Raw genomic sequence first — 25,487 nt, forward strand, 5'->3', positions numbered from 1 at the left:
AGACACTTACCCTCAGGAGTGACACATATATTTGAGTGTGTCCCATGAGTAAGCATGTGGCAAGTTCTCATGTGTTATCTGAGACCATGGACAGTTGGATTCTCCTATCCCACTTGCAGGCAATCAGCAAGTCCCCAGTGCGAGAGTCGCTGCAAGGCAGGCCTGCAGCTCAAGGGGCTCACTGCTCTTCTGAAAGTGGGAGGAGCATTTGAAGACTGGCGGCTGCATCTGCTCTCCCCAGCTAGGGAGGTGGAACAGCCTTTTGTACCCAGGTTAAAAGAGTTGGCCAGCTGCTGCTTGGGAGAGAGCAGAAAGAGTAGAGTCAAGGCTGGCCTCATTCTCCCAAAAGATTTCCCTTTTATAGCCCTCCTAGGATTGAGAGGGCTGAGAAATGAGAAGGGATCAGGGTTCAGCCCGAGTATCAGGTCTCCAACATGAGATCAGTGATCATCAGCTCAGGGAGCAGGTTTAACCCAGGGGTCAGGGCTCACCATGAAGAGCTGGTCTTAGGACTGAAATCAGGATTCGGCTCAGGGATCAGGACTTAGTACAAGGATTAGAATTCAGACCTGGGATCAGGGCTTAGTTCCGGGATCAGGGTTCAGTCCTGGGATCAGGGCTTCACCCTTGAGTTGCATTCCTCAGCTACGTCATACAGGCAGGAAGTCTGGGAGTGTCCCCCCATCTCCTAGTGTTGCTTCTCCAGCAGCTGCTATTTGCTGCCACCTGCCACCTTCCTAGAGAGTGTCCCAAGGCTCTTCTTACCCTGAGGGGACTCAGACGTGTCATCAGGACTCTCCAAGCTGCTCTTGATCTGTATGTGGGTCCCACAGAAACGTAGCTGACCCTCTCTGAGTCTATTCTCTCTCACGCTGGGCCAGAGCTGGAATTTGCACCCAGGCATCTGGATACTAAGTCTGCATTCTTTCCCAAACATTCCCAGCAGCCACTTCTGCATGTTCTCTGGACAAGTGCAGTGACTACTAAACACATACATGGTAGTTACGTATTAGATACTCAGGCTGAAGTCAAATGGTGCAAATCTGGGGCCACGTCCAAACTCATCTGGGTGTTTGTGTCTGATCTAGGAAGGCCGTGCGTCAGTTCTGTACACCGGGGTGGGTAAAGCTGGGGTGAACTCCTGCCTGGGGCCACTCCTCATTCTACCAATGGATGTTCCAGTCCCCCAAACTGCCCAGTGCGTCTCCGTTTGGCAACACCCCTCACCCCAACTCCTGAGCTCTGAACATTCCTCTGCCAACTTTAGACAGAGGCTGGAGGGAGGAGCCTTGTTTTGCCTGCCTGCTTTCCTGCATGGCTGTTTTCTGCTGCCCTGGGTCCATGGCACAAGCTTGCTGTTTCCTCTCAGCTTAACTTCTGTCATGACCCTAGTTTTTGTCAGAGCAGGAGAGAAAATGGCAGGAAGACTTTTGCCCCCAGGACTGCTTTCATCTTAAACGTATGGCCACCAGACCATGAGAGGCAGCAGCCTGTGCTACAGACTGTGGGTGCAGGAGGCTGGAGGCCTCCCTGCTGACCTGCCTGGGCTGTCTCTCTGGAAAGTTACCATTTTGCAAGTCTGAAGCAGATGCTTTTTCCTGCTGTTCCAAAAACAGGGCAACTGCGACCTTTGGCTCCTAAATTCAGCCAAGGCAACAGTCACACACACATTGGGATGGCTGCCCAGTTCCAACCTGACAACCGTCTGGGCATCTCTTCCTCCCATTCCATGTTAGTCCCCAGCATCTTCCTCCTGTGCCAGGTCTTCTCCTGTAGATGCAGGACTAATATGTGAGCCAAGACTAGCCCATCCCAGAGCCTCAGCTCTGGGTTTAGTTATGGATGCAGAGGTGAGCTCTCAATGAACAAAGAACTGGAACAATATGAGTCCATCTCTGACAGACTACCCCACCTCACTGGCACAGTTCATCATGTCCCTTTCTTCACCCTCCTCTAAGGTGGAGCCTCTCTCCTCTTTCTCTCTCTGTGTCTCTGTCTTTCTCCCTCCATCTCTCTCTGTCTCCATCTATCCCTTTCTTTCTCTTTTCACCTCTCCCTCTCTGTCTCTTTTTCCTCAATTCTCCACCAGAGTAGGATGGGGGAGGCTTCAGGTTCTTGGTACCAGGTTTGAGAAGCTGACTTTACTCCATCCATCTATCCATCTTTTGGCTTAGTCGTGGGAACCACAATCACTTCCCTCTGAAAATACATCTTGTGCCAAGCAAATGGTGTACACATTTAACCTCAGCACTCAGGAGGCAGAGGCAGAGGCAGGCAGGCGGGTCTCTGGAGTTCAAGGCTAACCTGGTCAATGGAATGAGTTCCAGGATAATCAGGGCTACACAGAGAAATCCTGTCTCAAAAAAACAAAACAAAAACCACAAGAAGCCAGGCGTGGTGGCGCACGCCTTTAATCCCAGCATTTGGGAGGCAGAGGCAGGCAGATTTCTGAGTTCAAGGCCAGCTTGGTCTACAAAGTGAGTTCCAGGACAGCCAGGGCTATACAGAGAAACCCTGTCTCGAAAAACCAAAAAAACAAAATCAACAACAACACATAAACAAAAAACAAACAAACAAACCACAAGAAGAGGAAGAGGAGGAAGGAAAGAGAGAGGAGAGAAAGAACAACTGGTTTGCCTTTGGCTGAGAGAGACTGATAGGTTCAAAATATGTCCACAACTCCTTAGACAATCTCTTCCCCAAAACACAGAGCCCCGGCTGTCTGGTAAAGTACTTGTTTTGTATGAATGAGAACCTTGGGGCTGGAGAGATGGCTCAGTGGTTAAGAGCACTGACTGCTCTTCCAGAGGTTCTGAGTTCAATTCCCAGCAACCACATTGTGGCTCACAACCATCCGTAATGGGATTTGATTCCCTCTTCTGGTGTGTCTGAGGACAGCGACAGTGTACTAACAAACACAAATAAATCTTAAAAACAAAAAACACAAAAACAAGGAACAAAAACCAAAAAACCCTCCTGGGGCATGCTACAGACCCTCCTAGGGCATGCTACAGACCCTCTTAGGGCATGCTACAGACCCTCTTAGGGCATGCTACAGACCCTCCTAGGGCATGCTACAGAACTGAGGAGCATAACTGGCACCTCACAGCAGCTCCCTTACTTACTTACTTGCATTGTCTTTTTCCTGAGTGGTGTCTGCATCTGTGTTAGAGCTGACAGACTGACTGTCTGAGTTTTTGCCGCTGTCACCTAACTTTTTAAGCCTATTTAAGCGTTTATCTGTTTCTCTAAGTCCGTATTTGCTATTGATAACAGGAGCAGGCGCAGGCAGTCCTACTCGTGATTTAAAAGCACCAGTTCCCCGTCTGAAAGAGAAAACAGCAAAGGTCAAACAAATGGAGCAGACGACTTACAATAAGCTTGGCTGCCGAGGGTGTGCGGCCACGTTAGGTCAAGGGTTGAGATGAACTGATGAGGCCTCCACTACAGTTAGAGAACCGCCCGCTTTAGAGCTCTCAGAGAGAGCCAGCATGCATCTACCAAAACTCTTTTGAAACTATGGTTACAATGTTTGTCTTAATTACTCATTTCTGTCTGTGGACCTGATCTGCAGATCTCCTATACAGAGGATTCTTCAATTTGTTATTTATTTTTAAGGAAGCAAAACTAAAATCCTACATTATAACCATTTTACCTAGCACTTAACTTTCTTGCACCACATCTAAAAGTAAGCGTACACTGAACACATGCTTTGAAAGCTCATATTTCCAGAGAACATCTATGAATGTATTCAATGTTTTGTGACGTGTGTGTTTAAGTATGCATGAGGACACTCAACACATGAGCCTACAAAAGCCAGAAACAGCATCAGATCCTTTGGAGCTGAAGTAACTGGAAGCTGTTAAGAGCCTGACACAGGTGCTAAGACTGGAACTTGGGTCCTGTGAAAAGAGCGGTATGAACTCTCAGCTGCTGAGCTATGTCTTCATCTGACTCTGACTTGACTGGGTCATTTGAACATTTTTTGTCATTACTTATGTCATCAACAAGACCTTTAAAACTCTAGTTAGGGAAGGAAGATATATTCTCTCTCTCTCTCCCTCCCCTGCCCCCCTCTCTTTCTGACAAGGGTCTCTAGTTCTAGCTGTCCTGGATCTTTCTATGTAGACCAAGATGACCTCTAAGTCACATGAGATCTGCTGGCCTCTACTTTCTGGGTGTTGGGATTAAAGGAGTGCACCACCACATTTGGCTCTGACACTTTTTTGGTCAAGTTTTATTTTCTTTTTAATTACATGTGCACACATGAACACACAAACTCTCAGAGGACAAGAGGGTGTCAGTCTCCCTGTAGTGCCGGAAACAGCACAGCATGGGTGTTGGGAACTAAACTCGGGTCCTGTTAAGAGCAGCACATGCTCTTAACTCTCAAGGCCCTAGGCAGATCTTTTCCTAATCATTTTAGATTGTTTATTTAAACTGTATTTGGAAGTCTAGCCTATTTTTCCCCAGAAGCAGAGGTAGTACTCACTTCCCACGTGCACTCTGCTTGTTTTAGAACTCTCTGTTCACTATTGTTCATTCCTAACCAATGCATCAAGTTTGATCATAACCATTATAATACAATAATCTTTAATATCTCTTAGGTAACTCTCCTTTTAAAAAAAAAAGAAAAAGATGCAAGGTCTCTTGTTTCTCGGGCTGGTCTCAAATGCTCTACTTACCAAGAATGACCAGAACTTGTAATCCTCCTGCCTCACTCTCTGAGTGCTGGAATCATAGACAAATAACACTGTAGCAGCCGCTCAAGCGCCAAGCGCAGGGATCTACCCTGTTCTTTAAGCAGCTCTGTTGTCGCTACCTCCCCAACCTCCTCTAATTTTGTTGTGGTCGCTGTTGTTCAGTGCTGAGGACTAGGCTTCTTTCATGATTGTTTTGAGAGAGAGCTTACTGTGTGGCCTAGGTTTACCTTAAACTTTTCCAAGTGCACCCCCACCCACACCCCTGCTTCCTTTCTATCACTTAAATGAGTGGGAGAGGAAGGGCTTGGCCAGCAGAGCAGTGGGGGAAGGGATGCTGAGCCTCTAAACAGTCGTTGTCATGCTAACATGGTACCTTTGGTCAGCATCTCCCACGTTCCTTCAATCTCAGCATTTGGAAGGCATACTCAAGTGGATCTCTAAATTCAAGGGTAGCCTGGTCTACAGATAGAGTTCCAGGTCAGCCACAGAAACACAGGGAAACCCTTTCTAGAAAAGCAAAAACAAAAAACTTCCTAAGAGGAGCCTGGATACAGGCAGGTAGGAGCTTTGATCAGAGAGGACCATGTCTATGTCCTATGTTTATGTCTATGTCTGGATGTCATAGACAGCACTTCCTGAGGCCAAGCAGGCAGGAATAGATGGTACTAGTGGGAGGAGAGGGAGCCTGGGCTGTGCCCCAGACAGCTCCATTTTAGCCTACCTAGATCTTCAGTAACAGGCTGATGCAGCAGTGCCTAGGACAGAGAGTGGGCTGTCTATGTACTAGGGGTTCAAAGCAGGCAGAGACGGATGTCTGAGGCCAGACCTGAGGGAGCTCACTTATTATCATGTTTTCCATTCCACTACCAGATGGCCAACACTAGCTCTACGCTCACAGTTCGACTCCATTCTCACACTAAGCTGCCCCAAGCCAGCACAGATCCCCAAGGGAAAGACTTAGATCTGTCTCAGTCACAAGCTTCCTGTCTTTTTTTTTTTTTTTTTTAACTTGACAGAGTCTCACTCTGTGGCCCTAGCTAGCCTGGAAATCACTATATAGATCAGGCTGGCCTCAATTCAACAGAGGCCCACCTGTCTCCACCTCCCCGGTGGTGGGATTAAAGCATGCTTAAACCTCCTGTACCCTGACAAATTTGCTAAAAACTGCGGGTTCCAGTGGTTCATCGATTTACTGAAATGACTCACAGAAGTTTAGCAAAATTTCAGTCGCATTGATGTACTTGCCAAAAAAGGCACGACTCTGAAAAAGTAGGTTGACGAGCTGCAAGGGGCCTGGTGTAGATGGGGCAGAGTAACACACGGAATGCTCATGCCCCGTTCTGGGGCAAACACATTAAAGCACTTTAGGGACCTAAGCTTTGCTTGTCAGCGGCAACTGTGGCCATAAGAGCCTGCAAGATGCAAAACTCAAACAACAGAATTCTATTGGCAGATTATTAGCATTCTTCAAAAACATTAAAATACTCAGGGGGCCTGGTGAATAGGAACGACCCTTGGCCTCAGCCTCTGCACTCTAGCGCCCCCTGGTGGTCAACGCTTTAACTCTTAAGCTGGTTTTCAGTGGTTTACTCTGGCTGGCTGGTTGGTTGGTTGGTTGGCTGGTTGGGTTTTGGAGCACTGGTTTACTCTTTATTACTGGTTTGTAACCTGCCTGCTTGGAGCAGTCTGTGTTGATTTGCTTTCTGAGCAGCGTCTCTGTCTGCCAACCTCCTCCAGGGAATACTGCACTATTTTCGGTTTCTCTATTTTGGAAATGAGATTATAGTAACCACATTGCCCTCTTTATAGAGTCTTATTTTCTCAACTTAAAAAAAAAAAAAAAAAAAATCCTGCAGCCTGCAGGACAGCCAGGGCTACAAAAAGAAACCCTGTTTTGAAAAACAACAACTACTACACAAAATTGGACTGGGTAGGGAAATGTGCCTGCAGTCCTAGGACATGGGAGGCTGAGAGAGAAGGGTCATTAGTTCAAGGCCAGCCCAGGGTACATAGACTCTGTCTAAAAAAAAAAAAAAAAAAAAAAAAAAAAAACCAAAAATGAAAACAAACAAGCCAATGTGTCCAAAACTAGCAATCATATCATTGGTTATAGTTCAGACATCGGTGAGAGCGATCTTAGGCACACATCCGAAACACAAGCAGGGAAGCAGGGTTGGCAAGGTGGTTCTGTTGGTAAGGGGGATTGTGGAGCAAGCCTGGCAACCCGAGTTCAATCCCAAGAGCCCACAAGAAGGTAGAAGAGAAAACTGACTCTACAAAGTTGTCTTCTGATCCTCACAAGTGCGCCACCACAGACACACACCATGCAAATACAGACACACACAATCAGGATAAAAAAATTTTTAAACTTTATTTATTTATTTATTTATTTATTATATGTAAGTACAGTGTAGCTGTCTTCAGACACTCCAGAAGAGGGCGCCAGATCTCGTTATGGATGGTTGTGAGCCACCATGTGGTTGCTGGGATTTGAACTCCGGACCTTCGGAAGAGCAGTCGGGTGCTCTTACCCACTGAGCCATCTCACCAGCCCAAAAAAAATTTTAAATCTAACAAACAGAACTAAAGCTATGAGGCAAGAGAGACAGTGCAGCAGTTAGGACCACAGTATACAGTAACAGAAGACTGGCGTTCAGTACTCAGCACTCACACGGTGCAGCTCACAACCACTTCTAACCAGCTTTAAGGGATCTGATGCCCTCTTCTGGCCTCTGTGGGCACTGCAGTCACATGCGCATACCTATACACAGATGTGGACACACACATACAAAATTAAAAGATAATTTTTTTATTTATATATTTTTATAGACATGCTTTAATCCCAGCTGTCAGGAAGCAGAGATCTCTGTGAGTCTGGTTTGGGGCCCTATCTTAAAAGCAAGCGAGATCTTCATTTCTGGTGTTGTAAACTACAGACGTTAATTTATAATTTCTTACTTTGTGAAGGCCTCGGTGACAGCACTTCTCTTTTCAGCCCTTCCATAACCTTTGCCGTTGATGTCTTTACAAAGTCAAGGTGGTCACTTCAGTCAGGATCCTACGCCATGGCGACCCTCACAGAATGCCAGTCACTGCAGACACCATGGCAATGTTTGCTGCCTTCATGGCTCAGCCTTGCACCTCCCCTCCCTTTCCTCCTCACCTCTAAAACATGTCCTTGGAGGTGATGAGTGAGAGAAGCAGAAGAACAGGGTAGAACGCTTCCCTGGCTAGACTTCTACACCAAAGCCTCATCTGCACAGAGTAAGACTGAGAACCCTGGGCTAGCGAGGTGGCTAAAGGGACCTGCTACCAAGCTTAATGGCATGAATTCTATCTCTGGATCTTACGTGATAGAGTGAGAAGGCCAACTCCAGCAGATTATCCTTTTGCCTCCACAGGTACTGTGGTATGAGCATGAGTGCACACATAAACACACACATGCATGCACGCACACACATTCATACCAAATGTAACAGAAAAGTATATAGGGGGCTGGAGAGATGGCTCAGTGGTTAAGAGCACTGACTGCTCTTCCAGAGGTCCTGAGTTCAAATCCCAGCAGCCATATGGTGGCTCACAACCATCTATAATGGGATCTGATGCCCTCTTCTGGTGTGTCTGAGGACAGTGACATAAAATAAATACATTTAAAAAGAAATAGGCCGGGTGTGGTGGCGCACGCCTTTAATCCCAGCACTCGGGAGGCAGAGGCAGGCGGATTTCTGAGTTCGAGGCCAGCCTGGTCTACAAAGTGAGTTCCAGGACAACCAGAGCTATACAGAGAAACCCTCTCTCGAAAAACCAAAAAGAAGAAGAAGAAGTAGAAAAGTATATAAGCAGCGACGATTTCCCCTAGTGGCCTTTGCTTCCTGGGAGGCCTTCATGACTTTGGCACATTGCCTGTCATCCTACAGAGAGAAGTGCTAACTCTGAGGGACCATGGTCTGTGGAAGGCACTGAGCCAGCTCGGTGGCATTTTCTCTGTGGTCCCGAGCAGTGAGGTAGTATCTGAAGCTGTTGACCACCCTCTGAGTCTACTGCAGGAATGTCTGGAACTCCCACCCCCTGGACCCTGATGGCAGTGCAGGGATGTTGGCAAGGTGCTGGACATTGCTCTGGGACACTCCACAGCTACCACCCTGGAGAAGCAAATGACACTGAGGTGTTCATGACTCAGTGTCTTGAGGACACTGTATAAGGGGTCAGCAGAGTTTCGGCACAGGATGGACAGCACACGTTTAATCTCTGGGACAGCACAGTAGCTGTGGGGTTCATCATCCTCACCGCTGCTGTTGCCCAAAAGCTGTGGGACCTTTAGTCCCAGTACTCAAGAGGCAGGCACAGGAAGATCTCTGTGAGTTGGAGGACAGCCTGGTCTACAGAGACAGCCAGAGCTACATAGAGAAACCCTGTCTCAAAACAAGCAAGTATCCAATAAAACTTTATTTACAGAGGCAGGTGATGACCAAGGTCCTCGATGTGGAAGCCCTTTCTCTCTCTCTCTCAAAATTTATTTATTTATTTATTTATTTAACATATGTAAGTGCATTGTCACTCTTTTCAGGCACACCAGAAGAGGGCATCAGATCCCATTATGGATGGTTGTGAGCCACCATGTGGTTGCTGGGATTTGAACTCAGGACCTCTGGAAGAGCAGCCAGTGCTCTTAACTGCTGAGCCATCTCTCCAACCCCCAAACCTTTTTTTTTTTTTTTTTTTTTTTTTAATTTGGTTTTTGGGTTTGGTTTGGTAATTATTTTATGTGAGAGTACTCTGCTGCATGTACACCTGCATGCCAGAAGAGGGCATCGGATCCCTTTATAGATGGGCCTGAGCCACCATGTAGGTGATCCGAATTGAACTCAGGACCTCTGGAAGAGCAGTCAGTACTCTTATTAACCACTAAGCCATCTCTCCAGTCCAAGCCTTCACTTTCTGTGGTGACCTAGCACACACTAACCTCAACTCCAGTAGCAAACTGCAGAGAGAAGTTGTTTCAGGGGGAAAAAAATTAGGAAAAAAAAAAGCTGGAGAGACGGCTCAGTCGTTAGAAGGTCTTTCAGAGACCCGGGCACAGTGTCCAGCACTCACACAGTGGTCACAGCATCCGTACATCCAGTTCCAGGGGACCTGGTGCTCTCTTCTACCCTCTAAGAACACCATGGTGCGTGTGATGCACATACATGCATGCAAAACACTCATGCATATAACATACGATAAATCAAAATTAAAACAAAAACAAGAGGTTAGGGGTTGTTGAGCAGACATACCTCTTAGAGACAGGTGATTGATGTGTGTGTGTGTGTAGATGTAAAGTGTGAGACTGAGAGTGTCTGAAGGTATTGACAAAGGGGGGCCACGGGACCACTGTCACCCAGTCCTTACCACTGGTTCTCCATGGTTGAGGAAGGACTGTCGTTGCTGTCACACTGTCACTTACTGACCTAATGCAGCTGCAGGCATTCCCGGTCAGATGGCTGCAGACTGTGCTGGGGAGAGGTGCTGGGGGAAGAGGGAATTTCTCCCATCCATGCTTTCTCCTCAAATGCTCTAAGACTGACACATTCGAGTCTGGAAGCCTCCTTCCTGCCCCAAGGGTCTTGAGGAGAGCCTCTCATCTCAGGATCTGCTTGGGGGTGACAAGAGATTGGCTGTCATCTCATTTCCCTGGGATTCAGCTCCTTCCTTCTTGAAGCCACTAAGGTTGGCAACTAAAACCAGAGTTTTAATAAATCCTAGTTTGGCAAAGTAAAACAATAGACTGATCAAATCCACCAGGGGGCGCAGTCTCACAAGTTCCCGTTGCATCAAAAGCAACAGCCTTCTGCAGAACCAAGTACTCACAGAGGACGCACATTGTAGAAATACAGAAGCACAAAAAGGACAGCTAGGAATGTAAAATAGAATAAAGAGTGGACGAAAAAGGAAAAGTTGAAGGGCTAGCAAGATGGCTCAGCAGATAAAGGCATTTGCCACCAAGCATGATGTGACACTCCCTTGCATGACACAATAAATAAATAAGTGATTTTTCTCAACGTTGAAACAGTAAATAACAGATTCACATAACATATAAAACTGAAAGATGAAAATATAAAAAGCTGGTGGTTGCAGTAAGCGACACTTAAAGTTCTAGCTCCATAGGACACTGTGACAGGAGGATGGAGCCTCAGACTCCATACTCCATCTACAGCTCAGGAGCCTCAGACTAACATGAGGAACATCCCAAGGCCCTGCCTTTTTTCTTCTTCTTCTTCTTTTTTTCTTTTAAAGCAGTCATTTTAGTTTCTATGGATGCAAGCTCTATTATTGCTGTACTGCCTAGAGACATAAAACCCAACAGACCCCTGCCCCAGCTTCAAGGAGTCCAAAATCCTGTGACCCGCCATCTCTGCTTTGGTACCAGGAAGAGCATATGAGACTCTTCGAGGCTTCCAAAGCTTCGGGTGTCCAGGGTCATTTTGAGAGGGCTCCTTGGGGTTCTGCCTGGTGGTCCCTCTTGGTGTCAAGTGGCAACTACATATTTTCCAATAATTGTGGGCCTCAGCCAACCACTTCAGCTTCATCTCATGCCTTTTATAGAAGAACCAAATCCTAACACTGGATTCCTATCCTTTTGTTAGTTTGAGTTTGTCAGCCAAGGCCCAGTCTCCTCCTTAGGACTCTCTTCGTTCTTTGTAGGCAGCCGGGCGCCTAAAAGATGGTGCTGGCCTCCGGTACAACGCCACTGCGCAGGCGCTAGCCCGAATCTGGCGCCAGCCCCTCCTGAGCGGGTGCATACAAATTAAAGTGCCAGCAGACTGACCAATCCCAGGAGGACACATAGCTCTCCCCAGTGCTGGGGTGTATATAAGCAGTCCTCCCTGGGTTTCCAGTGTTCCCGTAGCATCGAGGTGTTCCTGAAATAAAAAAGGCTGTTGAGAAGAATCCGACCATGTTGCGTTTTTTCTTGCTGGACGAGGTGAGCTCAACAGTTCTTGAAGTGCTTTGTTAGCGCCAGTAACTGCTCACTGATGACCCAGCATATTCATCAAAGTAGGACAGGCTCAGACTTGTCTCTATCTCAGTTACTATTTCCAGGTGGCCCCTCACTTGAATTTCATTCTTCACTTTTTCCCAAGACCCTGTCTTAAATACAGATAAATCAGGCTGGGCGTGTAGCTCAGTTTGCAGAATGTATGCTTAACAGGCACCAAGTTCAGAGTTCCACCCCCAGCATCTTAGAAACTGGGTGTGGTGGGACACACCTGCATTCCCAGCACTAAGGAGGCAGAAGAAGGAGGATCAGAAGTTCAAGGTCATTCTCCAATATGTGGAGGGTTTGAGGTCAGCCTTTGATAAAGTCGGCATGGCCCATGAACAATTGTATGAATGTGTGTGTGTGTGTGTGTGTGTGTGTGTGTGTAAAACAACTTAAACTGTAGAATAAAATGGTGAGTGAAACATTTGTTGGAGACTGTTGGAAAAAGATAAACTAGAAAAATGCTATATATTTTATGTGTTAGCAAAGCACCAGACAGAATACATTTTCTTAGCCTCTGGTCTATCACAGGTGTGTCCCGCCATGCCTGGCTCAGAAATCTCCTTTTTGCTTACATTAGGCAGGCTTCTCAAATTTGACAAACCTTCATGGGTGATGCCTATAATAATCTGGGCACATGGAAGTCTGAGACAGGAGTATTATTGAAAGTTCCAGGCAAGCCTACCCTATATTGTGAGACCCTGTTTAAAAAAAAAAAAAATCAGAAACAAAGCAACAATAACAAAAACCCATAAATAATAATTTTTAAATGTTTATTTGTATTAATTATGTCTAATAATATGGAGTCCTTATTTGGTCTGGATGCCTAGCTTAGTCTATTCTTCCATAGAGAGACTCGGTCCAGTTCCGGGTCTTACAGTCCCTTTAAGCCATTGGAAGGGGACCTTGGAATCACCTTGGGAGCATGCCCTCTGGGTTCCAGAGAGCCTCGGTGGACAGAAAGGCCTGAGAACTACAGCCTCTCTGGACAAACTAAGGTTGTGATAAAGATCTCAATGGGGGCAGGTGGAGGCAGGTCCAGAATTGTGGAAATGTTTCTGGAATAAGCAGTCCACCACCAATGAGCATAGAAGAGAGGAAGGAAGCCAGGGCAGCTCACGAAAGGCTGCTAGGCCCAGTTTGTATTTTCATTTTCTATTTTAAAACCACAAGGTGGGCAGGCAAGCAAGTGAGATGTTACAGACTGGTCAGCAGGTTGTAGTGAAAGACCCACAACGTGAGGACTCCCCCACGTTCTGACTCAGGAGAGGCAACACCCCAAATCACACACAAGCGATCTTGCTGCAAATTGCAAGAGGATTTTTAATCAAGAGCGCTCTCGGGCCCATGGTCATACACCACGCAGGGGTAGAGGACCATGGCGCCCCGAGTAGCTGAGTAAGGGGGTATTTAAAGGAAGAAACCACAATTCATGGAGGTGGGGAGGGTGTTGTTGGAAAATACCAAAAATACCAGTTAAGAGTCACAAGGAAGTATAAAGTCACAAGTGTCAGGTTATCTCTCAAGACAGTTTCTAAGAGCCCCTAACAATCTAAGAGCCCCTAAAGATAGCACATTTGCATTGTAGGTTCCAGTAATGGTCAGGGTGCCATTCTTTGAATTGAACCCAGGAAGCGGGTGGGTGGAGGAATGTCCCTATCTGTTTTATGACCAGTACCTGGAGCACTAAGCCACAAAGGCTACACTCCCAAGCCTGGTAAATGGATAAATTGTAGCAATCTAGTCAAGTCACTATGATTCAGCAACAAAACCCTCACAAACATACATATCCCATCCTTTTGCCCAGTGAAGCTGGCCCGCCTCTGGCCCAGGGCCACACCTTCTTCTGCTTCCTCCTGGGAGTTTCGTGTATTTTGGAAGTGTCACGGTCATGAAAACCACACTCTGTGGAACTGGAGTTCATCTCTCCCTGGATTGGATTCCTTCCTGGTGAGAAGATAGATGCAGGGATTCCTTCCACACCGTTGGTGGGAACAGAAGATTCTCTGGCCTCCTCCCCAGGATTTTAGGAAGTAATTTTTAGACAGTGCCTCAGTCTTCAGGTCAGGTTTCCTTTGCAGTCACAATTCTCCTGCCTCAGCCTCCAGAGGGCTAGGATTCTAGTCATACATAATCTTATCAGCTCAGCCCAGCTCAGTTCTCTTTTTGCACATGTGTGTGGTATCTCTGTGTGTGTTTGCATGTGTATGAATGCATGTTCACATGCGTACACCTGTGTGTAGAGGTCTGAAGTTGACACCAGGCATCCTCCTCAATGGCTCTCTGCCTTTTTTTTTTTTTTTTTTTTTTTGAATTGAGGCAGAATCCCTGATAAACTCAATTCCAGCATGTCTGACTAGCTAACTAGGAGTCTTGTCTCTGTCTCTCAGGTGATGGGATTACAGGCCAAAAATCTGTACGTATAACTACATAAAGTCCTCTAGTTCTCCGGCCAGATACTCTGAATAAGGCAGTAACCCAAAGTATGGGTTTGGGGGGATGGGGGGTAGGGCTAGAGTATAGATTTTCTTCTTCCTTTATATCTATCCAGCCCTTTGAGAACAGAGTAACAGGTTCAGTGATATATCTGTAATTCCAGCACTTAAGAGACTGAGGCAGAGGAGTTGCTACAAGTTCAAGGCCAGCTTATGCAGAGCCCACGGTTAGGAGCTAGCAGTTTCCACCAGGCAAGAAAAAAACAAAAAAACAAAAATTCAAGAACACAAGAAGGGCCCAGAACCTCAGTGATGAAAACTGGGGCCCGAGGGAGCTGACAGTAGTTGAGAATGTGAAGCTACAGTGCATGCATATACACCTGTCCCAGGTTCTACGGATGCAGATGCGAATCAAGGGTCCACATATCTTGGGATCAGCACTTCCACACAGGGTGCATCCCAGATAACAGCCAGGAACTGAGAAGGGAGTAGATGAACACAATAAGAAAGGGCAGGCTCAGGCTGGGGTCCAATAGGGACTGGGAATCCATTAGTCCCTTAACCCCCACACATGTCTGTGCTCTATAGAAGGGGCAGAAAGGCCAGGACTGAGCTGTGGGAAAGGGGAATGGTCAGTATTTTATTATCCACAGGGCACAGAGTCCAAGCCTGGGGAGGGGCTAGGGGCAGGGCTGGGGGGTGGAAAATGTTTCTGCATAAATTTCAGTTCAAAATGAGAAGTTGACTTTGGCTCCTTTGAAGTAACGGAGTAGGAAAAGAGAGGAGGAGACAGACCAGCAAGAACCAGACACCAGCTAGGACAGTGACAGGCAGGCTGCGGGAGGAAAGAGTGAGACACAGGCGTAGCTACCTACAACTGCTTCAATAGTCCAAATCCCCATTACCCAGGGAGACACAGAGAAGGGAGAAGCAAGGAAGGAAGGGGAGACTGAAGAAAGAAACAGCCCTTAGCCAGCCTGAGGGAAGACATAGCTGTCCCCTCAACACCAGAGGGCACGACTGAAGAGTGTGATGTGATGTTCTCTCTCTCCCTCCCTCCCTCTCAGGTGTGGGCTCACACACTTGGGTGTGTGTAACAGTGAGGTTGTCTGTGGTAGCCTTTAGGGACAGGTATTTTGTTTTGTTTTTTTGTTTTTTGTTTTGTTTTGTTTTAATTATGTGTCTCTGTGTTTGTGCAAATGAGTGCAGTCCCCAAGGAAGCCAGAAGTGTCAGATCTGGCCCCAGAGTTCCTGCCAGTTGTGAGCCAACTGACTGGGTTCTGGGAACTGAACTTGGGTCTTGTGTAAGATCTGGAAATGCCTTGAGAGAGGGCCATCTCTCCAGCTTTTATTTTTTGAAGGGCTGAAAAACTAGAGTCCATGACAGAAAGGCGAGGAACCACCAACTAAGGTTTTTGACATACAACTGCATCTTTGTCTCTTCACTTGAGTTTTCTTCTCGTTTTGAAGCTCCTCAGATCTCTGGCATAAAGAACCCAAAAGCGCAGTTTTCTGGCTATTCCTAGCGAAGGAAACGAAGCTCTTTGGGAGGAGAAAGAAGTTGGTGAGTTAAGGAATGCCTAGTGGAATCTACTACAGAGGTTGGTAGATGGGGACAGGCAAAAGGCTGACAGAGTTGCACATGCTGCAGAAAGCTGTCCAGCTCCAGCACAAAGTGGAAGGGAGCTGGACACACCCTTTTCTGGGCAGGACTCAAAAATGAACCCAGCACCGCTGCAGACTCGGGTCACATGCTAGTGTCTCCGGCAGGAGGCGGGAGCTGCAGAGCTCCACTACCGGCTTCTCTCTCCAACGTGTTGAGTCAGCATCCGGGGCGGAGCGCGATGCCCCTTATAAGGCTGGCTGTCCTGGGGCCTGTGTTTGCTTCCATCCCCGAGACACATCTCTGACTATTCAGCACCTAATCCCCACTTCTCTCTGCAAAGCAGCCAGTGAGTCCACGCCCTGCAGCTTCCCCGAACTACCAGCTTGCAGCTGTCCCGGACAGAGCTCGCTCGGGACTGAGCTCTCTGCACCGGGCAACTTGCACCGGGAGCCTGGGACCGGGTGTGGGGAACAAACCAGAAAAGGGACCCGGGAGATGGGGCGGGAAAGTGCACCACACTGAACCCTAATCATTCCCTTCTTTTACCTAACATTCTTCTCTTGTCCACCCCAGTGCCGCCATACACCATTGTCTACTTCCCAAGTCGAGGTAGGAGCTAGTGACTGCAGGAAGGGGAGGTCTGGGGTAGGGGCTGCAGCCCACCATTCCTATCCGCCATGGAGAAATTCCAGTTAATCATTAATCCTCCTGGTTGCAAAGCTCTACTTCCCTCACCATGGCCAGTCAGTCCTCGTACTCGAAATTGCGTTGAGGCTGGGCCTTTACACTATCCCCCAAATCCTTACCCTGACTCCATACAGGGCGGTGTGAGGCCATGCGCATGCTGCTGGCTGACCAGGGCCAGAGCTGGAAGGAGGAAGTGGTTACCATAGATACCTGGATGCAAGGCTTGCTCAAGCCCACTTGTGTGAGTGAACCTGTAGTGGAGGGGGCAGAGGTAGGGCCTTAGGAGGGCTGTAACTGGGAGGCAGCAGCCTCACCAAGGTTCTTGTTCCTCCCTCCAGCTGTATGGGCAGCTTCCCAAGTTTGAGGATGGAGACCTCACCCTTTACCAATCTAATGCCATCTTGAGACACCTTGGCCGCTCTTTGGGTAAGTCCTGAACCCAGGTGGTCCAGCTGGTGGGCAGGGTGGTGGGGGGGGTATCAGTTATTGTTTCAGGGGGTTTCTGCCCAGCTGGCCACTCCCTTTTTAGTTTTGAGTTGACAGAGCAAGACAGGGACACACAGAGATTATCCTTGTTCAGGCTGCAGCTGTGGTCTGCCTGCCATGGCTTCCTGTTGCCTTTCATGAGCTCAGGCCTCACATGACTGCCCATATCCCCTCCACCAAGACTGCCAACAGTCACACTGCCACATGCCTAAGGCAATCAGGGGTCAGTCATGCTGTCTCTCCCAACCTGCAGGGCTTTATGGGAAGAACCAGAAGGAGGCCGCCCAGGTGGATATGGTGAATGATGGGGTAGAGGACCTTCGCTGCAAATATGGCACCATGATCTACAGAAACTATGTGAGCCTGGATCTGGGGGGGGGGGGGGGGTAGAGGGGGGGGCGATGAGCAAAGGAGCTTTGTGCACTTCAGTCTCCCTAGTTTCCTTTCTGTATCAGAGCCTGAGGCAGGCTTGGTCAGTGTAAAGAGGGCCAATAGACAGCTTCAGGAGGGGTCAGGGCGTGCAGATAGGAAGAGTGTGTGTACCCTCGCGTGTGCATAGAGGCAGAACATGAAGAGACAGAGCTGAGGGCAGCAGGCCAGGTCCTAAAGCCCTTGGACCAGCTAGCTGGCTTGGACTCTGTGGGGCTGTTGAAGAGTCTGTTCGTGGCTGGATTTAAATGTGAAGCTCCGAATGATCCTCAGGGTGCCAGCTCTGAGAGCTTTACTATGCTAAAGACCAGAGAACTTCGCTGAGGGTGGTAATGCACGCCTGCAATCACAGTAGATGGGTGTCCTGAGCTACAGTGTGAGTTGTCCAGGGCAGCCTAGGGTAGGGAAGGAGAGCATAGCAGGGATGGAGTGGTTGAATGGTGTAAGAAAGAATTAGCAGCTGAAGTGACTGAGACCTGGTCAAAGCCTGGGTGTTGGCAGCAGGCACAGTGGTGGCTAGGCTCCTGACACCAGGCAGCCCAGGAAGTAGGTAGTGGTAGGCCATGTCCCTGGGGGTGGGGTATATCTGGAATTCATTACAGGGCAGCAGGAGTCCAGTGCCCAGGGCACTGTGACAGTGGAGGATGGTGTCTTTGGGTGTCTCCCTGGCAGGAAAATGGTAAGAATGACTATGTGAAGGCCCTGCCTGGGCATCTGAAGCCTTTTGAGACCCTGCTGTCCCAGAACCAGGGAGGCAAAGCTTTCATCGTGGGTGACCAGGTGAGCATCTCTTGCATTGCCTTTGCCTTGTGGATAAGGACAAGAGGGTGCCATATGTAAAGTGGAGCAGAACTAAAGGGGTGGAGGTGGGGGTGGGGGCCCTCAGCTCTCTGTCCCCAGCCCCAGCCTCCTCCCAGCTGCTGTGACCCACACCTCCTGCCCCTGCAGATCTCCTTTGCCGATTACAACTTGCTGGACCTGCTGCTGATCCACCAAGTCCTGGCCCCTGGCTGCCTGGACAGCTTCCCCCTGCTCTCTGCCTATGTGGCTCGCCTCAGTGCCAGGCCCAAGATCAAGGCCTTTCTGTCCTCCCCGGAACATGTGAACCGCCCCATCAATGGCAATGGCAAACAGTAGTGGACTGAAGAGACAAGAGCTTCTTGTCCCCGTTTTCCCAGCACTAATAAAGTTTGTAAGACAGAAGAGGTGCCTCTGGTGCTGTTTCCTGTTGAAAAGGGGGCTCTGGGACCCTCAGGCTGGAAAAGGGCAGAGGACCAGGAAACTTGCACATAAGGGTGGGACCAGGACATCTTTCTGCTTAATATTTGCTGACCTTTGAAACAGGAAGGGGTTAAGAGCAGAATAAGAAGAGAAATTAGGGTTGGAGAGATGGCTCAGCAGTTAACAGCATTGACTGCTCTTCAGGAGGTTCTGAGTTCAAATCCCAGCAACCACATGGTGGCTCACAACCATCTGTAATAAGAACTTATGCCCTCTTCTGGTGTGTACTTACATATAATAAATAAATAAATAAATAAATCTAAAAAAAAAAAAACCCAGCAGGCATAGTGGTGCACACCTTTAATCTCAGCACTTGACCTGTCCAGCAAGTCCAGTTATTCGAGGGTCTCGAGGGGACCTTCTTCTAAGAACCAAATGGGGGGAGAGAAAGATGGACACCAAGTGGGAAGAAAGACATGGAACCAGTCTGAGTAGCATCACGGTGTCACTGTATTCAGCGAGGCTCAAGGCTTAAATGCACAAGCAAAAGGGGAAGTACTTCTCAGCAGGAGGGATGGGGCAGCAGAAATTTTTCTTTTGGTGACTACATGGAGAAGCAGGAACTTGGTGGTATCAGGGTACATCTTGTGGTCAGGACATCCAGCGCTGACTTAGGGCTGGAACATTCTGTGGTTGTTCTAGGAGCGGTGTGTCTGTGGCCTGCCTTTGACCCCCTTTTCTTCTCGGGGGGAGAGGCCCAATTCAGAGATCAGGACAATTGTGTTGTCTTAATAGCTCCCAACAGCACTTGGGAGGCAGAGGCAGGCAGATTTCTGAGTTCAAGGCCAGCCTGGTCTACAAAGTGAATTCTAGGACAGCCAGGGCTACACAGAGAAACCCTGTCTCAACCCTTCCCTCCCCCCCCAAAAAAAAAACCAACTCTCTCTCTCTCTTATATATATATATAAGAGATGGGCAGTGGTGGTGCATGCATTTAATCCCAGCACTTGGGAGGCAGAGGCAGGTGGATGTCTGAGTTCGAGGCCATCCTGATCTACAGAGTGAGTTCTAGGACAGCCAGGGCTACATAGAGAAACCCTGTCTTAAAAAAACGGGGGAAAAAGAAAGAAAGAAAAGAAAAGAAAAGAAAAGAAAAGAAAAGAAAAGAAAAAAGAAAAAGTGAACCAACATCTAATGAAGGGGGCCCCATGTTGATTTGCCAGTCAGTCCCAGGAATACTCAACACCTGGCTGCAGGCCAGAGCTAATTCCCTGGCTTTGGATGGGCTAAGGAACTGTGACCCGAGGCTGGCCTGGTGGATGGTCACAAACTGTACAGAGGGCCTATGCTTACCTTGCTGATGATCTGTGAGTTTTGTTGCCCCCTACACATAAAGCCAAGGTGAGTTAACAAGAGTTCTCAGAGTAAGACACCGACAAGAAGATAAAATCTTATCTAAACAGAAATCTAACTTTTAGTGGATTTTGTTTGCTTCTTTGTTTTGTTTTGTTTTGTTTTGTTTTGTTTTGTTCTTACTATCCCTGAGAGTTAAAATAAGAAGGATTATTGGGCTGGCGAGATGGCCCAGCAGTTAAGAGCACTGACTGTTCTTCCATATGTCCTGAGTTCAATTCCCAGCAACCACATGGTGGTTCACAACCATCTGTGATGGGATCTGATGCCCTCTTCTGGTGTATCTGAAAACAGCAACAGTATACTCACAAACATAAAATAAATAATTCTTTAAAAAAGATGTCACTGGGGGGTGATTCTTTTAAACCAACTGAAAAATCATTCAGTTTTATGTAATCAAAGTTTTACACAATACAGAGACGTCATAACAGAATGAAGGCTCCGGATTCAGTAAATGTGCACCTATGTTATGTGGGGCTTGGATTAGCCTGTTTAACGGTGGAGAATCACACAGAGGAATTTTTTTCTTCACCTTATTTTTTTGAGACAAGGTCTCTTACTCGACCTGGAGCCTACCTGTTCATCCAGACGGATCAGCTAACAAAACTCAAGATTTATATTTATCTCTATTCTCACAGAGCTAGGGTTCCTTTTTTTTTTTTTCTCCTAAGACAAAATCTCTTTGTGTAGCCTTGGCAGTCCTGAGATTCGCTCTGTAGACCAGGCTGGCCTCAAACTCACAGAGATCTGCCTGCCTCTCTTCTGAGTGAGATTAAAGGTGGGAGCCGCCGCCACCACCTGGACTAGAGCCGGGATTCTGTGTGCGTGCTGCACCCTTTTTATGTGGGTGCTGAGGTGAGACTATGGCGCTCGAACTTGTGTAGTACGCATTTTACCTGCTGCGCCATCTCTCCAACCCTGTTTGTGTCGTTTATTTTTATCATTTATTTGGTGTTTGTGTTGAGTGTGAGGAGTTAGGATAACAATTTTCTGATTACTCCTGGCGAAGGTCAAATGATCAAACGAAGCTCTTTGGGAGGAGAAAGAAGTTGGTGAGTTAAGGAATGCCTAGTGGAATCTACTACAGAGGTTGGTAGATGGGGACAGGCAAAAGGCTGACAGAGTTGCACATGCTGCAGAAAGCTGTCCAGCTCCAGCACAAAGTGGACGGGAGCTGGACAAACCCTTCTCGGAGCAGGACCCAAAAATGAACCCAGCACCGCTGCAGACTAGGGTCCCACAAGCGAGTGTCCCCGGCAGGAGGCGGGAGCTGCAGAGCTCCGCTACCGGCTTCTCGCTCCAACTTGTTGAGTCAGCATCCGGGGCGGAGCGCGATGCCCCTTATAAGGCGGCCCGGTGGCCTACGTTTCCGTCCTCGCTCTGAGTACCTCTCTGTCTACGCAGCACTGAATCTGCACCCAGCAGCCAGTGAGTCCGCTCCGCGCAGCTTCCCCGGACAACCAGCTTGCAGCTGTCCGGGCCTGGGCTCGCGATCGGAGCTCTTTGCACCGGGCAGCTTGCACCAGGAGCTTGGGGGTGGGGGTGGGGGTGGGGTAGGGAGGCGTTTCAAACCAGAGAAGGGACCCAGGAGACGGGGTGGGAAAGTGCACCACTCTGAAACCTAATCATTACCCCTCTTCTACCTAACATTCTTCTCCTGTCCACCCCAGTGCCGCCATACACCATTGTCTACTTCCCAGTTCGAGGTAAGACCAAGTGACTGCAGGAAGGGGAGGTCTGGGGTAGGGGCTGCAGCCCACCATTCCTATCCGCCATGGAGAAATTCCAGTTCATCTTTGACCCTCCTTCTGGTTGCAAGTGGACAGTCAGTCCTCGTACTCGAAATTGCGTTGAGGCTGGGCCTTTACACTATCCCCCAAATCCTTACCCTGACTCCATACAGGGCGGTGTGAGGCCATGCGCATGCTGCTGGCTGACCAGGGCCAGAGCTGGAAGGAGGAGGTGGTTACCATAGATACCTGGATGCAAGGCTTGCTCAAGCCCACTTGTGTGAGTGACACCTGTAGTGGAGGGGGCAGAGGTAGGGCCTTAGGAGGGCTGTAACTGGGAGGCAGCAGCCTCACCAAGGTTCTTGTTCCTCCCTCCAGCTGTATGGGCAGCTTCCCAAGTTTGAGGATGGAGACCTCACCCTTTACCAATCTAATGCCATCTTGAGACACCTTGGCCGCTCTTTGGGTAAGTCCTGAACCCAGGTGGTCCAGCTGGTGGGCAGGGTGGTGGTGGGGGTATCAGTTATTGTTTCAGGGGGTTTCTGCCCAGCTGGCCACTCCCTTTTTAGTTTTGAGTTGACAGAGCAAGACAGGGACACACAGAGATTATCCTTGTTCAGGCTGCAGCTGTGGTCTGCCTGCCGTGGCTTCCTGTTGCCTTTCATGAGCTCAGGCCTCACATGACTGCCCATATCCCCTCCACCAAGACTGCCAACAGCCACATTGCCACATGCCTGAGGCAATCAGGGGTCAGTCATGCTGTCTCTCCCAACCTGCAGGGCTTTATGGGAAGAACCAGAAGGAGGCCGCCCAGGTGGATATGGTGAATGATGGGGTGGAGGACCTTCGCTGCAAATATGTCACCCTCATCTACACCAACTATGTGAGCCTGCATCTGGGGGGGGGGAGGGTAGAGGTGGGGGCGATGAGCAAAGGAGCTTTGTGCACTTCAGTCTCCCTAGTTTCCTTTCTGTATCAGAGCCTGAGGCAGTCAGGGCAGTGTAAAGAGGGCCAATAGACAGCTTCAGGAGGGGTCAGGGCGTGCAGATAGGAAGAGTGTGTGTGCCCTCTCGTGTGCATAGGGGCAGAACATAAAGAGACAGAGCTGAGGGCAGCAGGCCAGGTCCTAAAGCCCTTGGACCAGCTAGCTGGCTTGGACTCTGTGGGGCTGTTGAAGAGTCTGTTCGTGGCTGGATTTAAATGTGAAGCTCCGAATGATCCTCAGGGTGCCAGCTCTGAGAGCTTTACTATGCTAAAGACCAGAGAACTTCGCTGAGGGTGGTAATGCACGCCTGCAATCACAGTAGATGGGTGTCCTGAGCTACAGTGTGAGTTGTCCAGGGCAGCCTAGGGTAGGGAAGGAGAGCATAGCAGGGATGGAGTGGTTGAATGGTGTAAGAAAGAATTAGCAGCTGAAGTGACTGAGACCTGGTCAAAGCCTGGGTGTTGGCAGCAGGCACAGTGGTGGCTAGGCTCCTGACACCAAGCAGCCCAGGAAGTAGGTAGTGGTAGGCCATGTCCCTGGGGGTGGGGTATATCTGGAATTCATTACAGGGCAGCAGGAGTCCAGTGCCCAGGGCACTGTGACAGTGGAGGATGGTGTCTTTGGGTGTCTCCCTGGCAGGAAAATGGTAAGAATGACTATGTGAAGGCCCTGCCTGGGCATCTGAAGCCTTTTGAGACCCTGCTGTCCCAGAACCAGGGAGGCAAAGCTTTCATCGTGGGTGACCAGGTGAGCATCTCTTGCATTGCCTTTGCCTTGTGGATAAGGACAAGAGGGTGCCATATGTAAAGTGGAGCAGAACTAAAGGGGTGGAGGTGGGGGTGGGGGCCCTCAGCTCTCTGTCCCCAGCCCCAGCCTCCTCCCAGCTGCTGTGACCCACACCTCCTGCCCCTGCAGATCTCCTTTGCCGATTACAACTTGCTGGACCTGCTGCTGATCCACCAAGTCCTGGCCCCTGGCTGCCTGGACAGCTTCCCCCTGCTCTCTGCCTATGTGGCTCGCCTCAGTGCCAGGCCCAAGATCAAGGCCTTTCTGTCCTCCCCGGAACATGTGAACCGCCCCATCAATGGCAATGGCAAACAGTAGTGGACTGAAGAGACAAGAGCTTCTTGTCCCCGTTTTCCCAGCACTAATAAAGTTTGTAAGACAGAAGAGGTGCCTCTGGTGCTGTTTCCTGTTGAAAAGAGGGCTCTGGGACCCTCAGGCTGGAAAAGGGCAGAGGACCAGGAAACTTGCACATAAGGGTGGGACCAGGACATCTTCCTGCTTAATATTTGCTGACCTTTGAAACAGGAAGGGGTTAAGAGCAGAATAAGAAGAGAAATGAACCAACATCTAATGAAGGGGGTCCCATGTTGATTTGCCAGTTAGTCCTAGGAACACTCAACACCTGGCCGCAGGCCAAGCTAGTTCCCTGCCTTGGGATAGGCTGAGGCACTGTGACCTGAAGCTGGCCTGGTGAAGGGTCACAAACTGTACAGAGGGCCTCTGCTTGCCTTCCTGGTTATGTGTGAGTGTCTATTTCTGAAATGTTGTGATCACAGCTGTGGACTGTGCTCAGGTTGTTCCTGCAAGTTTCTCTCCTTGGCCTCAGTATTCTGTGCTTGAAGATAAGAATGACATTTCTTGGCCCGTCGTTGTGGTGCACGCCTTTAATCCCAGCACTTGGGAGGCAGAGGCAGGCAGATTTCTTGAGTTTGAGGCCAGCCTGGTCTACAGAGTAAGTTCCAGGACAGCCAAGGCTATGAAGGACATTTCTCTTCTTTTCAGCCTGGACTTTGTTGTTATAAGAGAACCCCTGAGGCTGGGTAACTGTAGATTGTCACCAAGCACTAAATGCTCTGAGTCACCACTGTGCCCTAATTTGCATGAGACTGTGGCCTTTGGGCTGAGTGTTTCCTTGGAGTGTAAATGCAGACACAGGATGACTGCCATCTCCTTTGTGCCTGTAATTGCCATTATCCAACCAGCACCACCCACAGTCTCTGACTGACACCATCTACAAGCTACTCAATATAGATTGGAACCCATGGGCGAGTGTGTATATTAAAACTGTGTGAAAAAAAAATGAGCCAAGAACTTACCAAACCCTCCAAGGAAAAGTGCAACAACTTCACCAGACCCCATAGAAGCCTGTCATTCAACCACACAGCAAGGCCACCAGGGACCAATTGGCAGAGAATCTCTAAGCTTCTCCTGAGCTCCACCCACCCTATCCCCACTGTGTGATGAGGCCCATTCAAGTAGCCATCCATCCATCCTTCTGGACTCCTGGCGCTCACCTTGAGGATGTTGCACTCTGTAGCTGAGCTCTGCATTGCCCTTCGTTAGCTTCCTTAACATTTAATCACCTGCCTGTCATTCTGACTGTGTTGGCTCTCTGCCTTGTTCTTCAGTAACCCCTCTTTCAAGCCTGCAGCCTCTTCCCTTCTGCCCTGGAAAGGGTCAGGAGCAATCTGAGCGTTAATATTCCTTAGGACCAACATGAAAGATGTTGCCAGTATTCACGTTGTCATGGCACACAGGGATTACTTGATAATAGTGGACAGGGACAATGCTACAATGCTGAGTAGAAGATAATCGTTATTCGATACATTCTAGCACCTTGAAAAGATACTGTTTGTCTACAGGGGAGAGGCTACAGGGTTCTGGAGTTAAAAAACATTGTATCTGAATCCACCCAGTTTCTGGCAAGGAAGAAGTACACCTGGGGAAGGACACAGGTGTCCAGAGGAGCCTGGCAATCTAACTAA

General features: G+C 48.7%; 2 protein-coding genes across 3 annotated transcripts; both read left to right on the forward strand.

Moving 5' to 3' along the window:
- Window positions 1-15,975: 15,975 nt before the first annotated feature.
- On the forward strand, window positions 15,976-18,570 carry LOC147000203 (glutathione S-transferase P 2). 2 transcript variants are annotated; one of them, XM_085833987.1, is made up of 7 exons: window positions 15,976-16,111; window positions 16,339-16,374; window positions 16,587-16,693; window positions 16,791-16,878; window positions 17,192-17,295; window positions 18,040-18,147; window positions 18,316-18,570. In XM_085833987.1, coding segments are annotated over exons 1-7 (633 nt in total). In that variant the 5' UTR covers window positions 15,976-16,110; the 3' UTR covers window positions 18,505-18,570. The 2 variants fall into 2 exon arrangements, with proteins under 2 accessions (XP_085690113.1, XP_085690114.1); XM_085833988.1 differs by lacking the exon at window positions 16,339-16,374 and having other exon boundaries at window positions 15,987-16,111.
- Window positions 18,571-21,305: 2,735 nt separating this feature from the next.
- Window positions 21,306-23,886, forward strand: LOC110285868 (glutathione S-transferase P 1). Its single transcript, XM_021152328.3, has 7 exons — window positions 21,306-21,429; window positions 21,672-21,707; window positions 21,905-22,011; window positions 22,110-22,197; window positions 22,511-22,614; window positions 23,356-23,463; window positions 23,632-23,886. Exons 1-7 carry the CDS (start codon window positions 21,336-21,338, stop codon window positions 23,818-23,820), a joined length of 726 nt encoding a protein of 241 aa, XP_021007987.2. The 5' UTR covers window positions 21,306-21,335; the 3' UTR covers window positions 23,821-23,886.
- The last annotated feature ends 1,601 nt before the right edge of the window (window positions 23,887-25,487 follow it).

Source organism: Mus caroli, unplaced genomic scaffold, assembly GCF_978045245.1.
Source record: "Mus caroli unplaced genomic scaffold, Mus_caroli_1 scaffold_20, whole genome shotgun sequence".
Lineage (NCBI taxonomy): Eukaryota > Metazoa > Chordata > Mammalia > Rodentia > Muridae > Mus > Mus caroli.

Excerpts from the sequence above, each read along its gene's own strand:
- LOC147000203 (XM_085833987.1), top strand. Across the intron at positions 17,296-18,039 it reads CCATGATCTACAGAAACTAT|GAAAATGGTAAGAATGACTA; the intron begins GTGAGCCTGGAT and ends TCTCCCTGGCAG. Across the intron at positions 18,148-18,315 it reads CTTTCATCGTGGGTGACCAG|ATCTCCTTTGCCGATTACAA; the intron begins GTGAGCATCTCT and ends CTGCCCCTGCAG.
- LOC110285868 (XM_021152328.3), top strand. The coding sequence starts at position 21,336 with ATGCCCCTTATAAGGCGGCCCGGTGGCCTACGTTTCCGTCCTCGCTCT. Across the intron at positions 21,430-21,671 it reads GAATCTGCACCCAGCAGCCA|TGCCGCCATACACCATTGTC; the intron begins GTGAGTCCGCTC and ends TGTCCACCCCAG. Across the intron at positions 21,708-21,904 it reads TGTCTACTTCCCAGTTCGAG|GGCGGTGTGAGGCCATGCGC; the intron begins GTAAGACCAAGT and ends GACTCCATACAG.